This window comes from Pecten maximus, chromosome 3 (assembly GCF_902652985.1).
Source record: "Pecten maximus chromosome 3, xPecMax1.1, whole genome shotgun sequence".
Lineage (NCBI taxonomy): Eukaryota > Metazoa > Mollusca > Bivalvia > Pectinida > Pectinidae > Pecten > Pecten maximus.
In genome coordinates this window covers 44,486,467-44,509,724 of record NC_047017.1, presented here as the reverse complement: position 1 = coordinate 44,509,724, position 23,258 = coordinate 44,486,467, and the positions used below count along the sequence as shown (strand labels likewise).

Here is a 23,258-nt window from a genome sequence, read left to right as displayed (position 1 = left end):
GAAGCCCATGGGCCTTAATTAACAGTCATCTCACAAACACTTACAGCAGGGACATACCCCTCAATCTAGCATCATTACCATAAATTGTCTATACGCAGCAAGTAATGCTTCAGATCAAATTTGGTTTTTAATCTATTATGGATAAAGGAGGAGCAGCATCTAAAAGCAAAATTTCACCAATGTTACCATTTTTTGTCAATAGCCCTCTGTCCCCATGGGTCGGACAAGTCTCATTTATATCAATTAGGATTGCCCTTCCCCAATGATGTTTCACACTAGATATGGTTGTAATCAATTAAGGCATTAAGAAGGAGTAGCATTTTAAAGCAAAATTTTGGCTAAGTTCCCGTTTTGGGGCCTCACCACTCTGTTCCATGTGGCCCAACCAGCCTCATTTATAAAATTATGATTGCTGTCTCCTTATGATGTTTCAAACCAAATTTGGTTGTATTCAATTAAGGAGTAGCATTTTAAAGCAAAATTTCAGCAAAGTTCCCCTTTTTGGGTGTCGACCCTCTGTTCCCAGGGATTGCATTAGCCTCATTTATATAAAATATGATTGCCCTCCCCTAATGATGTTTCACAACAAATTTGGATGTAACCCACCCAAGGGTTAAGGAGGTGTAGGGTTTCAAAGCAAAATTTAGCAAAATTCTCCTTTTTGGGCCCTGCCCCTCTGTCCCTAGGGATTGGACCAGCCTCCTTTATATGAAATATGATTGCCTTCCGCCAATGATGTTTCACACCAAATTTGGATGAAATCCACCAAAGGGTTATGGAGTAGCGTGTGAGGGGTGTGTCTCTGCTGTAAATGTTTGTCAGATGACTGTTGAGGCCTCTTGTCCCTATTGGACCCTGCCCCTGCTATAGTTCAAGGGGAGCCGGACCTATTGGTTCCCCTTCACCCAAGGATGCTCCGATACACACCCAGTCCTTTGGACAAGGTGAGATTAAACTTGAAACAATGACAAATACCAAGTGCCAAGGCAAAGTTTAATGTGCCAGAGCTTAAGATCAAATTGTCGCTCTATATTAAAGAAAAATAAACATGGTAACTTAGCAAATCCCGTCGACAAGGTCTATATATACATTCTGATTTGGTACCATATGGTTCTGTACTGTTGTAATAGATTTCTTACCCAGAATTCTAATGTCAGTTTCCCTTTCCCACTTTCTTCCTCTCCCTTACTACTCCAGATGATTTGTGTTTCTAAAGATGTCCAGGGGGAATTTTTATATCATGGTACATTGTTATTTACATATTAAAGGGAATGTATCCTTTAGTTCAACTTCCATGACTGCATGAATCTGATAGTGTTGTGGAATACCACATCGTTCTTCTGGCCTCAGAGTTGATTTACATACAAGTCATCTGTATAATGTCACTGCTGGCCATAGCAACCATCCTGGACTTTGGATCAACCAAAATAATAACAGCACTTGATAAGAACCATCTCAGTATCATTTCTGGTAAGTTTGAGCTGAATCCCACTGGTGGAAATGTGAAAGGTTTATGCACGACAGACAGCTGACGGTGGACGACGACGGTCAATGCACCTTCAATGCCAGATGACTATAGGTCTCTTCGGGTCAGATGACCCAATTAGGAATGTACAGAAATGTACACTTCTGATTCAAAAGACTCAAAAAGTAAACAATTCTTAAATTCAATTTTTTAATAAATAGTTCCTTCAAGATGCTTTTATCACAAATTAACAATTTTTATACATCTATAACAACATGTTTCCCCTCAAACTTAGTTAGCAAATCAAGAATGATCAGGAATAAATTTACATTTCATACACAGAGTCTTTAAGTCAATTGATGATCCTTACTTAATTAAAACCAACATATTGTATTGTTAAGAAAGCTATACAATGAACAATATATGTATGTGCTTTGCCAAAGGAAGATTATCCAGTACATTCTTGTAGCAAAGTACATCAAAATTCATCAAAATGAATTATTTAAAAAAAAAAAAAAAAAAAACAAGAATAAAATAAATAATTCAATACTGAAAGAGGACATACCCAGAAAAAATTGAAATTCTGAAAAAAAGAAGGGGGCTACTATTTGAACTCAAAATTAATGCTTCTCTGGAAAGCAAGTCATATGAAAACCAAAGTTTAAAGTAATAAGAAAACTGAGAGAGCAGCCAAACAAGTTTAGAGCAAATTTTAAACAGATGGGCAATGCAGCCATACAAAACAATTTTGATATGCATAAGTATCTAAATTCTGGTTGTCATTCCTAAACTAAGGCACAAGCTAACTGCCCTTAAATGCAGTTCTTGTTAATTTTTTATGTTGCATATATTGTAGGTTCACAAATCCATTGATGCCGTAATGTGTCTGAGAATGTGTTACATGTAAATTGTTAACTTTGAAGTATTCATAAGAATACAGATTCTACACATACGGTACATAGGCATAAGAAGATGAAGCATTATATCTAAAGTTTGTCTGAAAAGAAGGAGCACAGAATCTATGGTCAAATATGTTCCTATGTTTAAACACTCTCATCACCACGTTTTATAATTGTGTAGAAGCCAAAGGAATACACATTACACATCTGCCAACTAAAATGTCTCCAGCCAAAGTATTCAGGCTATTTTTCATCTGAAAATTTAAAAAAAAAGGTCTTTTAAACAGGGCATCACAATGACACAAAATCATGTGACATCAGTCAAAGAACTTTGTAATGAATTGCTTCAGCTAATTTGTTCTCTGATTAAGAATTCCATAACACCTTTTCATTTCTATTAGAGTTGAATATGCTAACACTGATTTTTTTTTTTTTTCATTTTTTTGTACGGAGTTTGTCAGCTACATAAATATTTTCTTTTACATAGAAAACCTAAACCTTGGTCATAAAACCCTATGATATACAAACTTCACAGTACCAGGTATTCTTACACACTTGGCTATTGTATACAGTGTAAATCTTTCAATTAAAGACAATCTTATTGAATACCTTGATAGCTACGATATTTTAAAATTAAAATCAACATACCTAAGCTGCTTAGTTATGTAGCACCACTCAACATGTGAGATATTCTATACTCCAATATTTCCTAAAGTTATATCAAATCCACTGATTTACAATTAAGTTCTACAAGAAACAACTTCTATTGATGACCTGAACTTTCAGCCTATAACCAAAATTTCATTAGTATCCACAATATTGCCATACCATATCCATATGGGTGTATCTCTGAACGCCAACATTTTGAATTCACCTGTAGGGCAGTTTGTTTTGATAGTGATTATAGTCTTTTTCCAAAAAGGAGTCTCAATGTCAACAGGTAAATTTACCTGTAAATGTTTACTGTTGATACTCACTTGTAGGTAAATTGAAGGATTTTAAATTAAACATCATATACTTATATGTGTATTTTTTTCTAAAGTTTAATATATCATTTCTAAAAAAAATGCAATACAATATTATATTTCTGAATATGATTTTTATGTCAAAAATTATTATTTGAATTTATCACAGTCTTAAAATTAAAGTCTTTAATTATAACTGTTTATTTTCCCCAAAAAATGTTTAATGCGATAAATGAAATAGTGAAATATATACAGCTTTATATAGAAAAGTATATCCAAACAGCAATATACATATAATTATACACTCTGTACATATAAGTTGAGTGCACATTCGTTGAATTTTAATACTGGTAGATACGCCATGTGAAAGTTATTAAGATGTAGATGAAAATCATCTTATATTGTTGTGTCAATTTATTCAGAATCAAGAGTTACAATATATCTACTCATACTTTTATTACCGACCATCGGTTTACAAAGTAACGGAATTTTGGAAGATATTGATTCATGCTAAGCTTAGGAGAAAATCACTTTTAAATAGCTAATATATCATTTATATTTGCCATCTTTATAACGTAATGTGTTTTTGTCTTGTAGTTTACAAATACTAGATGCTTATGCAAAGCGTACGATTTTCAAATGAACTCCATTTAGATATATAACATTAACAGTTTCTTTGGAATTTTTGAAAATAAATATTAAGAGAAGATGTTTTCCTACTTTTAAATTTCCTACTTTTCAAAACGTGATTATGTATACAGTCCAACCCGGCTATGACGAATTTCAGGGGACCCCTCAAATGTTTTCGTACTATACGGGTTTCGTATTATGTGGGGTCGTATTTCCAATGTGCAACACCATGTATGCACGCACAGCACATGTGCACACGTTTCATGTTGTCAAGGCATTCGAGGGCCTCGTGATCTGTGACGCATGTAAACTTCCGGGTCAGTTCCATCATCATCGTCATCTTCGCTCTCGATGAGCTCTGTTCCTTTCACAGAATTGATGTCAGCCTCAGTAATCTTCTCTGATGTGACAATACTAATATCAAAGGTATACCCATTACTTAAATTATTTTTCTTATCTATTATTCCTGTTTTTAAAAATAATGGTACATTTTTTTAGTTTGTTCGATCCCCGTTTAAATGAATATGCTAATAAAATTGAACTCATTCTCGAAAATCAGGAAGGGTTTCGAAGAATTGTTTTGCGCCTTTATAGATTTTGAAAAGGCGTTTGATAGTGTATGGCGAATTGGTCTTTTTTGGAATAAATCTTTGATCAATAATATCAATAACATCGATGCAAATGTTTTCGAATTATTAAAAATTTGTACAATTGTATCAAGGCCCAAGTAAGTAAAGATGGTGTATTCTCAACTGTATTTTTTAGTTCTTCCGGGGTCCGACTAGGCGATAATCTATCTCCGTTTTTAAGATTAAGAAATAACCACGTTTTTTAATCACATAAAATATTAGTTTGTTGTTAAATCATGATAATTGTACATATTGTATTTTGAATGAAATTTACAGATTTTTGTCTCAAGAAATTGAAAAAGCTTATCCAAAATCTAATTAGCTAGAGTTTGTAAAACAGGAACTTTTTGAACTTGGATTGGGTTTTATATGGATGCGACTTGCTCCTCAGTTTATTACCTTTGATCAAACAACGTTTAGAGGATCAAGCTAAGTAAACTATATTTAACTCTTTGAACATTTCTAGTAAATGTGATCTGTATAAGTACATATATATAAAAACATGATGTTATTACATGGTACATTGTATCATATATTTGTTACCATTTATTGAATGTGGGCATGTACAAAAAGCTGGGGAAAAATATATTTATGATATATTCCTAGTGAAACACATGTAAATCTCAGTTGACTGTACAGGTAAAAAAGGACAACTTATATGAAACAGTATATAATTGCATCCCCATTGTTTCCTGAAACAACACCTATCTATTGTTTAAAAAAATGTTGGCGTTCAGAGAACACCCCATCCATATATATAAATGTGTACTCATTTTTGCCCAAAGACACATAACTGAAACATTACCTGACTTCTTTAATTTTGCTAGAAATTCCCTTTCCTTAATGCGTTTTTCGATTTCCCGGTGTCGCTTAATTCTGTGAAAAACAAGAACTTTCTACAATGAAACATGACTTATTAATAAAACCAGTGCACATACTGAAAGGTATAGAACTTAGCACAGAGCAGCATTACTCCAGTCTAGTATAAACAATTGCAAAATCAGTATTGGTGATAATATTTAGTAGCAGCCTTACATATTAATGTTACTTACCTCTTAGTAGCACGGGAAGATTCTACAAGGAATTGCATCGTCACAAATACACCTAAAATTATGCCAATATAACGCCACATTCGTTTCTCTCTCTTTTCAGCCTCTCTTGGATCAATGCTTTTTGACTTTTTGTCATAGTCTTTTTTCCAATACTGTTTTTCTCTATGACGTCCTTTCCTAAAATATACGTCCTCATATGAGGCATAAGGATTCCAGCCAAAACTACAAATGAAATAATAAAATAATCACTTAAATGATTTGGCAAACGGCAGGATTTTTTTCAACGAATATAAAAATAACTAGAGTTTTCTCCCCTTAGCTATAAAGGATTTTATAAACTTTGAAATCATTGTCAAGTTCAATTGATTGAAGTGAAAAATACCTAACATCTTTTCTATTTGAGCAATACTCTGTATATGATATTATTAGTCTGTTGTTTGATCACTTTCTTTTCATTCATAACAATTGAACAATAAATCTGTAATTCTAATGTGAAAATTCTGATACAGGATCAACTGCTAACTGATTGTAACAAACCGATCAATAGTTGATGAAGGAGAATAAAACAATAACCAAATTTTTAGTTCTGCATACCATTCTTCTAGATTACAGTTTAACAAATGTACATGAGATCTAGTTATTTTACCTATCATATCCAGTCCTATTAGAGTATGAACCTCGAGGGCGACTCTTCTGTCTGGGATTAAAGCCTGTTGCAGATTGGAATGGATCTGGGGCTGCTCCTGCCGACTGCCAAGAATGGTTTGATGTTCCCCTTAATGTAGCATCGTACTCGGATCTCAATTTTTCTTTCCCCAAAATTTCATAGGCTTCAGCACATTTGGCAAACATTTTCTTTGCATTAGGATCGGAGTTTCTGTCAGGATGGTACTGCAGTGAAGAGGTAATGTTCTACACATACACATCCATGTTCCTTTTCTAAATTACAACATACTAAATGCAATCATAAGAAACACAACAGAGAGGTCCAGAGAAAGAGGAATTCCGACGGGCAAAAGTCAACAATATTATCAACTACAAATGTACATCCATGATAATATGTGCTAACCTGAATCGACGAGCTCTTTAAAGGGTGAGTTAATTAGATTTTTTTTTAACATTGTACATTACCTCACAATGATATCTATTGGAGTGTGTAAAGGACCTATTAATATAATATTAAGTTGATATGACATCTAAACATTAAGCAAAGACTCAGTAAAATTAAAATTAGACTCCTTCCACTATAAACTATCTCTATGATAAAAAAAAAACATGCTCAAAACACATGTATTGTAAGCTCCTCTGTATTAAAATACTTTACCTTTTTTGATTTATCTATGAAGGCAGCTTTTATATCTTTCTGTGTGGCATTTGAAGGTACACCAAGAACATCATAATGGGAATACCTGTAACAGTACACACATTGATATTGTACACGGGCATATCAAGGGTGTTGTAGTTGGAATACCTGTAATACACATTTGCGAAGTAAAATCTTGTAAAGATATGCTGTACGCCAAGGATATTATAGTTGGAATATCTTTAACATATTAGACAATAAAAATGGTACACAGGCATCTCAATAATGTCATAATGGAAATACCTGTAACATCTTATACATTAAAATCTCACAAAGGTATGTCAAGGATGTTGTAGTTGTAATACCTGTATTAACTGGATACACAGTAAAATCTTATACAGGTACATCAAGGATGTCATGAGGGGTTCAAATTAACACTGTTATCTATTATCACAAAGCCAAATTCTAAATTACAAATTAATGTTGCAAGCGGTAGCAAATAAATGTCAGAAAAATGGTTAACTATGCAAATTTGCAATGACAAATACAAATAACACATGTCTACTGGTAATAAAAATTTTGACACATGGTTCAAACTCAATAGTAGTAGTCGAATATGATAAAGCCACACAAAGTAACAAGTAACAGCAAAGTGTCAACTCCAGAAAACAAGAGCTGTTGGAGAACAGCATAGCTCGTCTTGCAAATGTTTGTCAATAAATTATTAAAATATATTAATTGGTATGGTTTCGCAAATTGCATAAATAATATTTATATTGTTTACTTGAGCAGATTGTGTTTTGTGTATTCATGCAATTTTCAAAACCATACCAATTTATATATAAATGTAAATTATTTATTGACAAACATTCGCGAGACAAGCTATGCTGTTGTAGATTGAATAAATATATTAAAATGCTTTTGAACCTATTTCTTCATTTTTTTGATAAAATATCCTAATGAGAGTTGTCTCCCTTGAAAAATGCGGACCGGTTTCACATTTTTTTCCCCCAGTTTCACTCCGAAAAGGGAAAGTGTAACTCCAGAGAGACTCTTTTACCAAATATCAGCACCCTATAGTACAATCATAAATTGATGTGTTCATAGCTTTCAATACTTGCACAAAAAATTTTAAAATTTGTTTTTTCCCCAAAAAAAATCTTTCAGTTTAACTCTTGCAAGGGATAGTTTAACCTCCACAGGGAACCTAATACCATGTATTTTTATGCCTTCCAACACTCGCAATATAAAGGAAGGGATAGTCTTACTCCATAGGAACTCTATTGCCAAATATCAGCACCCTAGTACAATTATAAAGTGATGTATTAAAACCTTTTAACACTTGCACCAAAAACTTAACACAAAAATTTGAAAAATCTGGGGTTTTTTTCAAAACAATCTTTAAGTTTAACTCCAGCAGGGGATATTTTAACTCTAGAGGGACTCTATTGCCAAATATCAGCACCCTAGTACAATTATAAAGTGATGTTTTCGTCCCTTTCAACACCAAAAAACTTAACGCAAAAATTTTCTAAGTCCAAAAAAGAAAATTGAATGGTTTCTTGTTATAATTAGATACATGTATAACATATATTTCACTCGTATGACAGACTATTACATTATATTACATTACTGAGTTCTTTTTTTTTTTAATATATATATTATATAAATGGTAAGTCCAAAGTCCTGTATTCATTTTGATAGATCTTACAGAACTTCTGGAGATATCAATTTAACATTGTGTGACTCGTTGCTTTTAACAACACAGTTGAAATGGACTGATGAAAATTAATTGTAGTTTGATCACTGATCGTGGACACTTTTTTGTATATAATCACCTGACTATTAGCACTGCTGGCCAGCTATAAATCTTGGGATGATGCCATCTGATTGTTGTCCTGGTTACACACCCACACACAGCTGCTGTTAAACTCATGTTCTTACTGCTCGTCTTCCAATCTGCAATAATAACATTTCTGTGAATTTCAGTCAATCACCATAATATATATGAAATTTATGCCAAAAATGCATAGATGATGAATTCATGTTGGTACTAATTCTACACACTAATTATAACTGTTTGACAGACTTGCTTCATTCAAATTTCATTTGATGGTATTAATGTAAATGAATACAGGAATACAGTATTACTTATATATCTTAGCAGACGATATCAGTTCAAGTTCAATGCAAGTCAACCTATGCATCATGCCCAAAGTAACAAGCTCAAATGACAAAAAGTGAAGATGAAGCCCAAACAAGTTTGTCCTTTAATGTATCCAAATTACAATATGTAGGTAACAGTGATCTACTTTCAGTACATGACACACAGCTTCACCTAGATGACCCCCATGACCAAGAGCAGAAGCATGTAAAGACATAATGCTCCTGACACAGGCACTTGTTATGTACGTATCCTGCATATTAGGGATATTGGATGTTAACATGTACATGCACCTTTTTCATCAGGATGGGGAAAACCAACTTAAAAGTTTAATAGGCTTATACATCGTGTTTTATATCTTGGATAAATAATGCAAAAATATGATTGGTCGTTACCTACAACATGTTCCAAAGGGTTCTGATGTCAACATTGACTTGAAAGCTGCTTGCTTTGTACGTAAGAAGTTCTGGCATATTTGCTTATTTTTTGCAACATCATCAACAAATTTGTACTGTATACGTATAGAACAGTACCTACAGCAGTAACATACAAGTGCAGGGGCGTATTTAAAATAGTCAGAAAAAATTATTATGACAATGGCAATCATTGATTCCCTTGTCTTTATATATATATATAGGTAATTCTGGCTATTTGAAATCTAGGTTATCGGCCTCTTCTCCATTTTTATACATCGATAACCCCAATTACTATAAGGTTTCAGAATGTAATATATGTATATGAATACTTAATTTTGTGTTGTGGTTATTAATTGATGTATATTAAGGCATAGGCACTTGGTTTAAACAGTATTTATTTGTTCAAAATGATAATAAGACAACACATAAACAGAGAATAACAGAAAATTCGGAAAGAAGTACTGATTAATAAGTACTTATATTAATCCGTCTTCTCTTTTGTGACAGGCATGATAAACAGAAAAGATGTTATGGTGAGTCACAGGCATACATTTTGTATGTACATGTACATGGCTCAACATGACTCCAGGCCCATACGTAAGTGTTGTAAAACACATGATACAAGTGCATAGGCACTTGTATCAGGTAATTAACAACCAGAGTTATAATGGATATTTTGTTAATTACCAGATAAAAGTGCCTATGTTTAAGGTGGATCATGACACTCGTACTCCCCATATTATGTCAGCGTAAATATTCAATATCATCAATTATAATAATGAAATCCTAAGAGTATATAATATGATATATTTATGCCAACTAGTTGATATCAATGAATGACTAAATATATATAATGTTGATCAGTAATTGGAAAAAACTTTTGTATGAAAATGTGAGAAAAGTTGACTAGTCAACGAACGGTTGCTCTGAATAGCAACACACATGCACAAGTAACTAGCTATTATATATATAGATCGAGTGTGTCGACACCTGGAATAAGTTTACATGGGTTAGCAACATGCTTACATATATGTCTGGTTATAACTTGCACGCCTTTTTTTGTGTGTAATGTAAAGCTAAAGAATTCACAGAGCCTATCTAAATTTTGATTTTTTTTGTGTTAAAGTTACAATATCTTTATGTCAGTGTTCATCTACATATATGTCGTGCCAGGTTTTTTGTTTTTTTTCCCCTAGAATATAACATTTTACATGAATATAACTAGCCGTTTTTATCATGAAAATTATTAATACAACACTATTTTGATCCTTTGAAAAAACCTTGCACGACATAGATAAACACAAAAATAATGATCATTGTAACTGCTTCACAAAAAAATATTTTAGGTAAGCTCTCTGAATTCTATAGTTTCTGATTATGTACCAATCATAAACTTAGCCATTTTATCTGATAATGATTCAAATAATTTGGTATTGAAATATCTGTTTTAATGTTTTTGTAACTATCCCATAACAAATATACCACATCAAAACATTCGTGAAAGGGTTCATCAGTGATTACAAACCGTTTGGCCCGGTTTGGTTAAATCTCTCAAATCGTGTCACTCAAAATCCCGAAACGATGCGCTAGCCATGTGCTGTATCATTCAAAGAACGCCAGATAGATAAGTATACATAGTTTATATCTACTTACAACACTTCACCGCAAATCAACCTTGAAAATATTTGACTACCCCATGATCACTCAATGTAACGGTGTCTACCTTACGAAACATTGAGCTGCTCAGCGTATACCGGAAGTTACACTGCAATGAGTAAAAAATGAACCAAAAGCGTTACTAATACGCCGGATTGTCATTGAATAAGGCGACAGACATCGAAATTATTTAAAGTAAAATAAACAAGTTATCAGCACTTTCTCCATTAAAAACGAAGAGCTTGAAGATGATATCAACAAGAGGCCCAGAGGGCCTGTATCGCTCACCTGGTTTCATGAGATATGAAACAAGAATATCGATGCTTGTCCCATCAAAAAAAAATAATTTGTACAATTTTAAATCCCCACCCCATAATGATGCTACTAGGCAAATATGAGCGACAGCCATTGCTCGGTTTCAGAGAAGTCGTTTATATAAAATATAGCCCAATTGACCACATTTGGCCCTGCCCCTCAGGCCCCTGGGGGGGTCAGCCCCATCATTTGTACAATTTTGAATCCCCACCCCATAGTGATGCTACCAGGCAAATATGAGCGATAGCCATTGCTTGGTTTCAGAGAAGAAGTCGTTTATATCAATATAGCCGGATTGACCACATTCGGCCCCGCCCCTCAGGCCCCTGGGGGGTCAGCCCCATCATTTGTACAATTTTGAATCCCCACCCCATAATGATGCTACCAGGCAAATATGAGCGACAGCCATTGCTTGGTTTCAGAGAAGAAGTCGTTTATATAAAATATAGCCCAATTGACCACATTTGGCCCTGCCCCTCAGGCCCCTGGGGAGTCAGCCCCATCATTTGTACAATTTTGAATCCCCACCCCATAGTGATGCTACTAAGCAAATATGAATGACAGCCATTGCTCGGTTTCAGACAAGAAGTCGTTTATATCAATATAGCCCAATTGACCACATTTGGCCACGCCCCTCAGGCCCCTGGGGGATCAGCCCCATCATTTGTACAATTTTGAATCCCCACCCCATAGTGATGCTACCAGGCAAATATGAGAGATAGCCATTGCTTGGTTTCATAGAAGAAGTCGTTTATATCAATAGCGCCAAATTGACCCCTTTTGGCCCTGCCCCAGAGGCCCCCAGGGGGGTCAGCCCCATCATTTGTACAATTTTGAGTCCCCTACCCATAGGGATGCTTCTGACCAAATTTGTTCAAATTCCGATCAGCGGTTATGAAGAAGAAGTCAAATAAGTCAATTGTTGACGGACGGACGGACGACGGACGCCACGGTATGGCATAAGCTCACCTTGGTCCTTTGGACCAGGTGAGCTAATAATAATCGATCATACATGTACACATGAATTTTTTAGTTAAATAATTACAGTATTGTGAGCATGTATGATTTCAGGAAATTGTGGATGTTATGTAAGGATAACAAACCGATGACATTAAGAAAAAAAATGCAATTTTGATTTGGAAACTTCTAAAGCATTACCATAGTAACTGATTTTGATTGACCGAATATTGGTACCAAGCTGGATCTTATGAAACTTGAGAAGATTTACAAATATTTTTGGACATGTTAAAGGAGCAGATAGGTGTGGCTTGTACATTTATACATTGTAGGCATACAATCTTTTTCGCTCAGCTGACTGAGCATGCATCTTTGGCAAATAGGTACAGAACTATGTATGGATTATCACACCAGAGAACCAGGTTTGATTCCTTTCGGGATACTCAGCAGGAATGAGTTTTCCTTGTTCTTTCACAGACATAATTTACCTTTTATATATCTGACATCAAATATGAAAGCCCTATCGTGTGGTTAATATACTGTTTAAGTTTTTTGAAAATAGGTCAAAGGTCAATGTCAAAGTTGACAGGTCTACAAATGTAGTTCTAATGGAAAGGTCTTTTCACAAGGAACACACATGTGAGATATCTAAGCCGTATCCCCATGTGTAATGATCTGACACAATGCTGTTTTATAAAAAGTTTAACCTGGCTTGTGAATTCAATCGATTAGAGCACTGGCCACGTAACCTCATGTGTAGATCCGAGACACCTGAGGTGACATTCTCTACCCGTGTTGGTTTTTGTTTCTCAGAAAGCTGAGAAACAGCTGGTCTGTACTGTCTTGGTTGTGTCCTTGGGAAAGGCACTTTACCCTAATTGTTCTGGATGGCATGTGACGAGCCTCACATATGCTGTTCAGCATGGTAGTCACCAACTACAACAAGTGTATCCTTGGCTATTCACAGGAAATAAACCCAGTGAGAACAGCAACTTGAGTACTTTCAATCCACTGATGATCATAGGCTAAAGTGAGCTAATAATTAACATGCAATATAAGATAAACACCATTTAATATATACTATTGCATTTATTTAACATGTGTATTGATAATTACGAGCTACAAATTGTCAAACTCAGATCCAGTGTTTAGAGGCCAAGCTGATGTCAGTTGTTCATGGTGAGATTAAAAATATACACAAATAATAAATCCTTGATACTCCAGGAGACCCTCGGGTTATATTCAATCCTGTTGATAAGAAAAGACTACTTTGATCAATTGATGCATGACATCAAGCATATCATACAGAATATTTTATCATACGTTGAATGGAATGTCGCTTCTCTGTTATATTCAAAAGAAAAGAATGAGTTTTGAGTTTTTTCAGGTTTCTTTTTCCTGCCATCTATATATAGTTATGTCACCTTCATATATATAGGCTTCCCATCCGGGGGTGTAGGGAGCAAAAGTGAATGTAACCCCAAGAGTATTAAGGAGGATAGATCAGAAACTAAAACAGAAACACTTACACAGTTGGTGACTGCTTTAATACATCTTGCACACTATGTCTTCAATATTATATATACATATTTAGATGTATATTTTTCCTATTTTACTGAAGAGCTATTAATCCTGTCACCAATGCTGTTTTCTGGAAAATATATATCAAGAGGCCTGCCTGGTTGCTTGTGCCACAAGAAAATGTAGATGAATTTCCACTAAAAAACCAGTACTGTCAGTCATGATGGTAGCGTCTTAAATCTGAACAAATTACATCGACTGATAAAATCAACAGTCATAGATGACCTATGTTCATTGTAACAGAATATCCTGTGAGTATTTATACTTATCCATTAGCATCCAACAGTCATAGTGACCTGAATTGGTGCCTTGTATCAAGGTCATGCCACCTATACAATTTCAAATCAAACCAACAGTCACAGAGTGCCAGGTTTTCAGAATCTGTCATAGACAAGGAATTGACACTTTAACCAGGTTTTCATAATCTGTCATGGACACAGAATTGACACCAATACAAAACAACAGTCACAAGGAATGTTTTGATGTCAGGGTTTCAAAATCTGTCATTAATACATTTTACATCAAATCAGTTAAACCATCAGTGATTGCAGTCTTTATAAATGCCTCGTTTCATTATTCTGTCATCAGTAGAATTCCCTTCAAAATTATTAGTCATGATATTTATAGTGGTTTTCGTTTTATATATCTTATCAACACTACATTAAAATCATAAAATCATATCACAATCAGAATCTGACACAATTCTGATGTCCTACTTCAGTATATGAATATCATATCTTGCAAACACTAGCTAGTACTTTTGAATTCTGTCACAACTTAAATAGATATACATATGTTATAAGTAGTATACAAGTGTTTGCATCCAACACTGTTCTTTATATCTTAATGTTGAATATTGTATATGGCCAACACTACAATTTACATCAAGCCATCAGTCATGGAGGCCTGCCTTGAAGTCCTGTCTTTGTATCCTTTCACCACAAGTGGTGCCTGGAACCACATGTATTGTTCTTCTTTCGACGTGAATAACTGTTCATCTGCACTTTGACCTAGGTCATCATTAAACTGCATGTTTTCAACACTTTGAGTGATCACGTCCGTCGAGGGTGTACCGTTTGTTAACACACTGTCCTCGGACTGATTATTGTAACTGTCTGTGCTATCATGAAGCCATTTGTTCGAAAAGAATGACAGAGTGTCATCAATGCCATCTTCAAGAGGTATACTCATATTGGAACATTCCAATGGTTCAATTCCTGATATTTCTATCTCATATTCATCTTTAGTGATATTTTGACTGTAGGACGGTGAATGTTTGCCACTAATATTCAAAACATATTGCTTTCCCCTCATTGGTACTCTGAATGTTGGTTTGGGAAGGAACCATTCTACTCCTGAATCCCTTGGGGCATGAAGTAACACCCTCAAACATGTTGGTCCGATTTGCTTAGAGCTACCCATTATGTCTTGTGATACAAGCTGTCTGTACAAGGATCTAACACAAGTTTTCAGAGGGAGACCTTCTGCTTCTGGGTTAATCCCTGGTAGATTAACCAGATATGATTCCTTTGGACTTACAGATGTTCCTCCAAACATCAGTAGAACTTGATGGATCTCCGGACACACCTCAAAAACTTGCAGCACATGCAATGATAGCTCATCTAAATTCTTCACTGTATTTGTGGCTCTTTTCATCTCTAATTTGTTTAATTGTCGACTTTTTGGTTTTCTTGTGCCATTCTGAAAGGTAAACAAAATAAAATATAGATTAAGCAGTAATAACAATGGCTCATCTTCTACACTATTAGTAATTGGAAATAAAATACATACATGTCACAATGCTAGATTGGTAAAGTATATATTACACACCATGCCTTAGTGAAATTGACACACTTGCCAACCTTGATTATTTTGGACAAAGACTCTCGATTTTGGACCCAAATTTTAGACAAATTATCATTAATACTTTCATATTGTTTACACTAAAGGGCAGCTTAAAAGATATAGTTGTAGTAATGTATCAATCTGTCTAAAGGGGTTCTGTAAATGTACGGTTAATTGGCTTGAAAATTTCAACACATGCAATCACTTCCAAGGAAGGAATTTAGGATGCACGGAAGTAAGCCTTACCACAGTCAGCTGGTTTGGGGATTCTGATAAATTATGGCAATCCGCCCCTTTCTCAAGACACAGAGAATACAATTTCAATCACATGATATAATCACATACAGTGTACCCTCGACCTATCGCCACCCGAATCTACCGCCACCTTCGCATACCGCCACCTACACCCCTAGAACGGATTTCCCTTCTATATAATTCCCTCGTTAAGTTCGCCACCCTTGCATACCGCCATCCGCCACGTTCATAACAATACAAACGTCCTGAATCCCTATATATTACCCTCGACGATATCGCCATCTTAGTGACACAATGCAAGTACCTACATATGTAGGTAATGTATATCAAAAACAATAGTAATTGACATATATATATTGTAATTAAAACCTTTGAGAGTATAAATTATTTACAGCTGACATTATCATGATCAGTGATTAAGTATTAACTAATACAAATAAATTCTATCAATTGCATAAAAGATAATATTCTTCTCTACATAGCAAAATTATATATTTGAAAAAATATCCACAAAAAAACCCCATTGTGGTGAATACATGTACAGGAACAGTATCTAATTAATTATACATGTATTTCATTTTTTAATTGATTGAAATCATCTTTTTTTTAAAAAGAAAAGTCAGGGTCAGTCATGAGTTTTATACCCCAGGTCTGTACAAATACTATCCTCATACTTTAACCTAAAACAGTGGACTGCATTGCATTGAGATTTTTTTCCTTTGGGAAGTTTTAAAAAGTGTTTCTGGTTTACAAATTTGATAGGAATTATCTCCCTTCATCCGTCTGAGAATTCAGATTAATGTCTTTATATACATTATGGTTGATACAAACTAATAAACTTAAATAACACACAAATGACCATAATAAATTGTAATAAATTTCAATGTCACATCTATATCCCATTTTCAGATGGAAATATATATAATACACCAAATGTCTGTGTTCAGATTAATAATATGTGATGGTTTCATCTCATCTTTTACCAAAAGCACATATGCCACCAAAGAATCGTAAGAGCAACATACGTACAGTACCGTATATAATCTAATTGTAATACAGTTTCTAACCATGATCAATATAGGCCTATAACTAACGTTAATCAGAATTGTAGAGAAAGTAACATGATGTGTCGAGTCCCAAATTTAACTGCCTAATAACTTAAACTGCCTAGAGTAATTTAAGATATTTTGATTAAGTAAATGCACTAGTACAAAATACTCCGTAGATCTTAAATCGCCATAGGTCATTTGCTACAGTACTAGTGGAGCACGCGCACCTGTTGATCGTTTTCAGGACGACTTTCTGAGAGTTTTTTCAGTTCCTGCTTCACGTAGTCGATTGGCAGAGGGATCTGTTGTCTTTCGTAAAGAAGATACTTGATAAGCTCAATAACCAGTGATCCTCGTACTCTTGAATGCAATGTGCCATCGAAAACGAAAGTACACGACAACCTGTCCTCCTCTTTTCCCTTTCTTTTCGCCATCTTCAAATTTCCCACATTCAATCTTACAACCGGTAAAGGGAGATCACTCTATGCATATTATGTCGTTTTATTAAGGGTGCGCGCACTTTCATTTACGATATCAGGATACTATATGTAAACTTTACTTATTTTACAACGATTGCGAAACAAGTAGCATGAACTGATTTTAATCACGCTTGTTGGCCCGGATAGAAGCGCGCGAGGGGTCTTACTGTGGGAGGAAATCGGAGTACCCGGGGAAACACACGGTATACCGGTATAGGTACCGTACAGTATATGAGAGAAACACCGACACGATTTGAATTAAGAATAATAATCAACTTGGGCATAAAGCTGAAAATAATTGTCAAAAATACAAGTTCTATAGTTAATATTGTACAAATCAGTCATTTGTCGATAGTTCCTCACATATTCAACAAATACATGCAGTATGCTCATAATTTAATTCATAGGCTCCAGTCGGCATGTTTATCATCTTCATAATAATATTGCGTATAGTTAAAAAGATACATAAATCCTGAAATAAAATAATTATGACAAAAACTGATAATTATAACAAAGAATAAGTCGCATTTTTTCTCGTTTGAGCTTTATAAATTTTGTTTTATAAAACAAAGATTTTAATGTATGACATGTCTGTCTTTAAATGATGTTTCTATAGTACATTTGAGAAGAAGGTAGATCTTTTCATTCGAACTCGACTTATGAAAAATGAAATTCGTTCAATTATTTGTTCGCTGATTCAGGGTTTATACGGTCATATAGATCGTGGTGGCGCTTTGTTATGGCAAGCCAAGTTATCATTTATTCACGAGCAACATTTGTACGTTGATCCAGGATTTTACCAAATTATATGATATTATATAATTATATAACATGTCTTATAAACTTCATAAGATATCTTATATTTTATATGATATCTTATATATACTTTATAAGATATCTTATAATAAATTAAATATCTTACATACTTTTCTTTATAAGATATCTAATAAAAGATATAAGATAAAAGAAAATTAAATAAGATATCTTATATATTTTATAAGATATGTTATAGATTACATAAAGGAAATTATATGAGATATCTTATATAATTCGATTATATAAGAATGAAATTTGAATTTGAGATAATGAACTCTCCTCCACTGGATGAAGGAGCCGAGCCTGATGAAGCTGAAACTACATACAATGGTTTGAAACAGATTTATAATTGCCATATATTCATGTTTGCTCGAATACGACATCTGCTTCGTGCCTAGCCGATCGTGGTCGCGAAGATATCTTATAAACACATAAGATATCTCATAAACATATAAGATATCTCATAAACATATAAGATATCTTATATAATGCGGTAAAATACTGGATCAACATTGCTCCACGAATAAATGACAACTTGGCTTGTCGCGTGGGCTCGCTATTGCTTTGGCGCGTTCTCAAACGGTACCACTAGCGAGATTTATTAGACAAGATGTTGTCTTGGCATGTATTTAAACCGCGACAAGGCGCGAAGGCGTTAAGGTGCGGTAAAATGTCGCGCTGGCGCTTCAAATAACGTGTTAACTAGTGCTTTAGCTCTTTGGCGTGTTTGTGATTGTGTTTGTGTAGTGCTACCTGCTATAGACATTTGTGAGCATAACGACATTAATTGTTATTTTACGCAATATTTGTGATCCGCATGAGCTTTCTTTGTCCACCTGAAATTTGCAGTTTACGCATGTTTTGCCGAAATTAACAGGTAGCTTAACAAATTAAACGTCAAAATCAAGACCCATGGATAGCCATGATACATACATGTATTAACAATTTGTCAAATTATTTCTGTCTAATTGCAACAGAATATTGATAACATTCTGGTAAAATAATACTCAATTTACTATTTACATGAACCTTGATTAAGTTACATTCATAGAGTTATGAAAGCAATAGGATCAGTGACATTTTGACTCTTGTCCTCCCGCCTCATGTGATACGATACTAGCACTTCTGAAATTCAGTCATGACAAACGCCTTCGTCCGCCGTTTCTACAGCAATTTTCGATTCTGAATTGAAATTTTAAAACTTTCGTTGGGGTAAAATCTTAAGATATAACAGTTTCATTTTAAGAGATCTATTTTGGTAACTGCATTGGTTCAGAGAAAGTAAATGCTGTTTTCTATCATTTAATGTGATAAATTTTAATGTTTGAATTGAATAAAAATAACACGCGTGACTTTCGATACAACTTCATACATTGCGTTATGCAAGGAAAAACCCTTCCAACCCCGAAACACAAACAAATCATAGCTACTGCACGCTTTGATTTAGATGTGTCACATTCCTAACCGATGAAAAATATGTTTATCTTCATTGCACCCAATGACCTTGGACTTGGCTGTCTTGCGTTCTGCACGTGATTTTTGTTATTATGGGATACCAATCACCTGATACCGACAACGTCTTGTTATCACACCACTGATGGTGTTGATTTTGCTTTAGAATCTGACCATAAATCAACGGCGTTTGGTATCCAATGAAACATGTTTTTATAGTCGGTGTTGCTTATTATTGATTAAACAAACTGGGAAATATCTGTACCATTCGAAATACCGCACAGTATGTTGACTCGAGTCGGTAACGGAAATCTTGATTACAAAGACCATTAGTGGTGCTAGGTGTGTCAAGCGTGGATATTTCCAGTTGTGCAGTGAGGACAAAGTTTTGTCATTGTTTGTGAATTGGTATTTGATACGTGATCAAACAATGTTGAAATATTCCGTAAGAAGTGGTAAAGGAAGAGGACGAATCCGGACCAAGAGCGTTGCTATGTTTGCAATGATAATCGTTACTATTTGAACTGGCGATTGCCGGGCGGTAACTTCATGACACATGTCTACTGTGTAGGCGAGTGTTTTTGGACGGTAGTTTAACGTTCTTAGTTGTTCTAGAACACAAGGCCAGTGTTCTTGGTGAATGTGCTTGGTCCTCAAACATATGATAATAGACTCCATGTTTTGAGAGAAAAAATAAACTAACAAACAAAAACAAAAAAACAAAAACAAAAGCAAAAAAACAAACAAACAGATAAAGCAAATACGACAAATACATTGTAAGTACCCAGAAATACTTATGTTGTTAAAATCTTACTCGTGCAAAAAGTAATGTATTCAATGCAAAATATAATACTATAACAATACTTCTATGTGACCCTACCTTTAGACATCACATTCCTATGAAGTGTCATTGTCAAATCGATGGCGTATTAATTATCATGTCATATTTGTAACGCTGACTTGTCCATTTCTGGGAAGCGACTTCTAAATTGTGTGTTACTTCTAATGGGGAGTATTACGTCTACAGGCGCTAGGCGAAATTGTCGACCTAATACTAACTAGGCAGTGGCGTAGGAAGCGGGGGGGGGGGGGGGGGCAATTGCACCCCCCCCCCCCCCCACTTTTTTCAGTGGGGGGGGGGGGGGGGGGGGGGCAAACATATCTTTTTGCCCCCCCCCCCCCCCCCCCCCCCCCCCCCCCCCCCCCCCACTTTTTGACATCCAAAATCTAAAAAAGGGGAAAAAACACGAATTTATATATTCATTTCGATAAATATCTGTATATTTTCGAACCGATAATGTTTTCTTGAAGGCAACGATAAAAACTGTATCTTGTACATCCGGAACATTCCGACCTTTATACTAGTATATCAATCCTCAGACCTGTGTGTCGGTCGTCTGCAATAGCCTGGTAAGTCAATATTTATATCTTAATACGAAATTTTGCTTAACTTCATCACATAGATTCAATAAGTTGATGATAATTTGTGAAGTTAATTGAGTTCATAATGAGAACAAGACAGAAACACAACATGAATAAAAATGCGCGGTTTTAACGTGAATAGATTGATACTAATTACCGACAGGTACGAGGAAATACAAAAAAAATTCGGCTCGCGCCTATGGCGCTCGCTTTATCACTAAATTACTGCCCCCCCCCCCCCCCTTTCGATTGCTGATCCACAGGGGGGCTTCGCCACCCTGGGACCCGCTGGGCGGCCCCCAGACCTCTCGCAAAAAGGGGGGGAAAATCGGATCGTGCCTACGGCGCTCGCATGATCACTTAATTACTGGACCCCCTTTTCGAAAACTCCTGGATCCGCGCCTGATCCCGAATTATTGGAAATGTGCTATATTCATTTTCCGCGGAGGGCTTAGACCCCCTTGAACCCCTTATCAGGGCGCTGCCCTGGACCCGCTGGGCGGCCCCTCAGACCCCTCGTAAAAAAATCGGCACGCGCCTACGGCGCTCGCATTATTACTAAATTACTGGACCACCCGCCCTTTCGAAAATCCTGGCCGGGCCTGGTGATTCATGATTTGCGTAAATAACTTATTTTGTACTACATAAATTATCAAAATTATCATGGGATGTTGAAATGATAATTATTGCCTAATTTTGCGGAGATGGCATACGATTTGTTTAGTGCGTAAAATTTAAGGTTAAAAAAAATTCAATAGTACAGCATAGAGTGGCTCCTCTGTCTACTGGTTTCCAAGACAACCTAAAGGTAATGTCCACTAACATCCTGTATCAATGAGTAAAGAGCATTCTATCGGCTATAATTTGACATGCCATCCTCCTCAAAGAAATGTTATTTTACCAAAGGCACTGTCAAAGCTAAAGTGGGATTTCTCAGCGTACTGCGATTTCGTCCCAATGTAATACACTCTGCGTACACCCACCTGGCCCGACAAGAATGATTGATTCAGGCTGAAAAACTAGCTTTCCAGTTGGGAAAGAAATAAAGTTTAAAAAAGACAAATCTCATTTTTTTTACTCAAAGACAAAATTTGTAAAGTTGGGATTTGCGGCCCATTATAAGTCCTTCGAATTAAGATAATTTTGAAATACAGCAATACAGAAACACCCAGAAAACACCTCAATTAGATTTACTAGTTTGTGTATGTAGATAAAACACCAGGGTCTATGTACTGGTATGTAGATAAAACATCGGGGTATATAGTACTAGTATGTAGATAAAACACCAGGGTATATGTACTAGTATGTAGATAAAACACCAGGGTCTGTGTACTAGTATGTAGATAAAACACCAAGGTCTATGTACTAGTATGTAGATAAAACACCAGGGTCTATGTACTAGTATGTAGATAAAACACCAAGGTCTATGTACTAGTATGTAGATAAAACACCAGGGTCTATGTACTAGTATGTAGATAAAACATCAGGGTCTATGTACTAGTATGTAGATAAAACACCAGGGTCTATAGTATGTAGATAAAACACCAGGGTCTATGTACTAGTATGTAGATAAAACACCAGGGTCTATGTACTAGTATGTAGATAAAACACCGGGGTCTATGTACTAGTATGTAGATAAAACACCGGGGTCTATGTACTAGTATGTAGATAAAACACCAGGGTATATGTACTAGTATGTAGATAAAACACCAGGGTCTGTGTACTAGTATGTAGATAAAACACCAGGGTCTATGTACTAGTATGTAGATAAAACACCAGGGTCTATGTACTAGTATGTAGATAAAACACCAGGGTCTATGTACTAGTATGTAGATAAAACACCAGGGTCCTATGTACTAGTATGTAGATAAAACACCAGGGTCTATGTACTAGTATGTAGATAAAACA

General features: G+C 35.2%; 2 protein-coding genes across 3 annotated transcripts; both read right to left on the bottom strand.

The window, feature by feature from the left end:
* Window positions 1-1,657: 1,657 nt before the first annotated feature.
* LOC117324323 (protein tumorous imaginal discs, mitochondrial-like) lies at window positions 1,658-11,284 on the bottom strand. Of its 2 annotated transcripts, none has more exons than XM_033880114.1 (7): window positions 11,177-11,284; window positions 8,782-8,902; window positions 6,965-7,049; window positions 6,287-6,531; window positions 5,641-5,862; window positions 5,394-5,464; window positions 1,658-2,618 (listed from the first exon to the last, which is right to left on the bottom strand). In XM_033880114.1, exons 2-7 carry the CDS (start codon window positions 8,877-8,879, stop codon window positions 2,608-2,610), a joined length of 732 nt encoding a protein of 243 aa, XP_033736005.1. In that variant the 5' UTR covers window positions 8,880-8,902; window positions 11,177-11,284; the 3' UTR covers window positions 1,658-2,607. The 2 variants fall into 2 exon arrangements, with proteins under 2 accessions (XP_033736005.1, XP_033736006.1); XM_033880115.1 differs by lacking the exon at window positions 11,177-11,284 and adding an exon at window positions 11,049-11,153 and having other exon boundaries at window positions 2,409-2,618.
* A 2,242-nt stretch (window positions 11,285-13,526) lies between these two features.
* LOC117324320 (MAD2L1-binding protein-like) lies at window positions 13,527-17,639 on the bottom strand. The gene is made up of 2 exons (XM_033880104.1): window positions 17,409-17,639; window positions 13,527-15,733 (listed from the first exon to the last, which is right to left on the bottom strand). Exons 1-2 carry the CDS (start codon window positions 17,613-17,615, stop codon window positions 14,912-14,914), a joined length of 1,029 nt encoding a protein of 342 aa, XP_033735995.1. The 5' UTR covers window positions 17,616-17,639; the 3' UTR covers window positions 13,527-14,911.
* Window positions 17,640-23,258: the final 5,619 nt, after the last annotated feature.

What these genes read in the sequence shown, in the direction of transcription:
- LOC117324323 (XM_033880114.1), bottom strand. Translation starts at nt 8,879, where the DNA reads ATGAGTTTAACAGCAGCTGTGTGTGGGTGTGTAACCAGGACAACAATC. An exon ending in TCATAGATAAATCAAAAAAG is followed by an intron (nt 6,532 to 6,964) that starts GTAAAGTATTTT and finishes TCTTCACTGCAG; the next exon opens with TACCATCCTGACAGAAACTC. An exon ending in AATAGGACTGGATATGATAG is followed by an intron (nt 5,863 to 6,286) that starts GTAAAATAACTA and finishes TTTCATTTGTAG; the next exon opens with TTTTGGCTGGAATCCTTATG.
- LOC117324320 (XM_033880104.1), bottom strand. Translation starts at nt 17,615, where the DNA reads ATGGCGAAAAGAAAGGGAAAAGAGGAGGACAGGTTGTCGTGTACTTTC. An exon ending in GTCCTGAAAACGATCAACAG is followed by an intron (nt 15,734 to 17,408) that starts GTGCGCGTGCTC and finishes TTTACCTTTCAG; the next exon opens with AATGGCACAAGAAAACCAAA.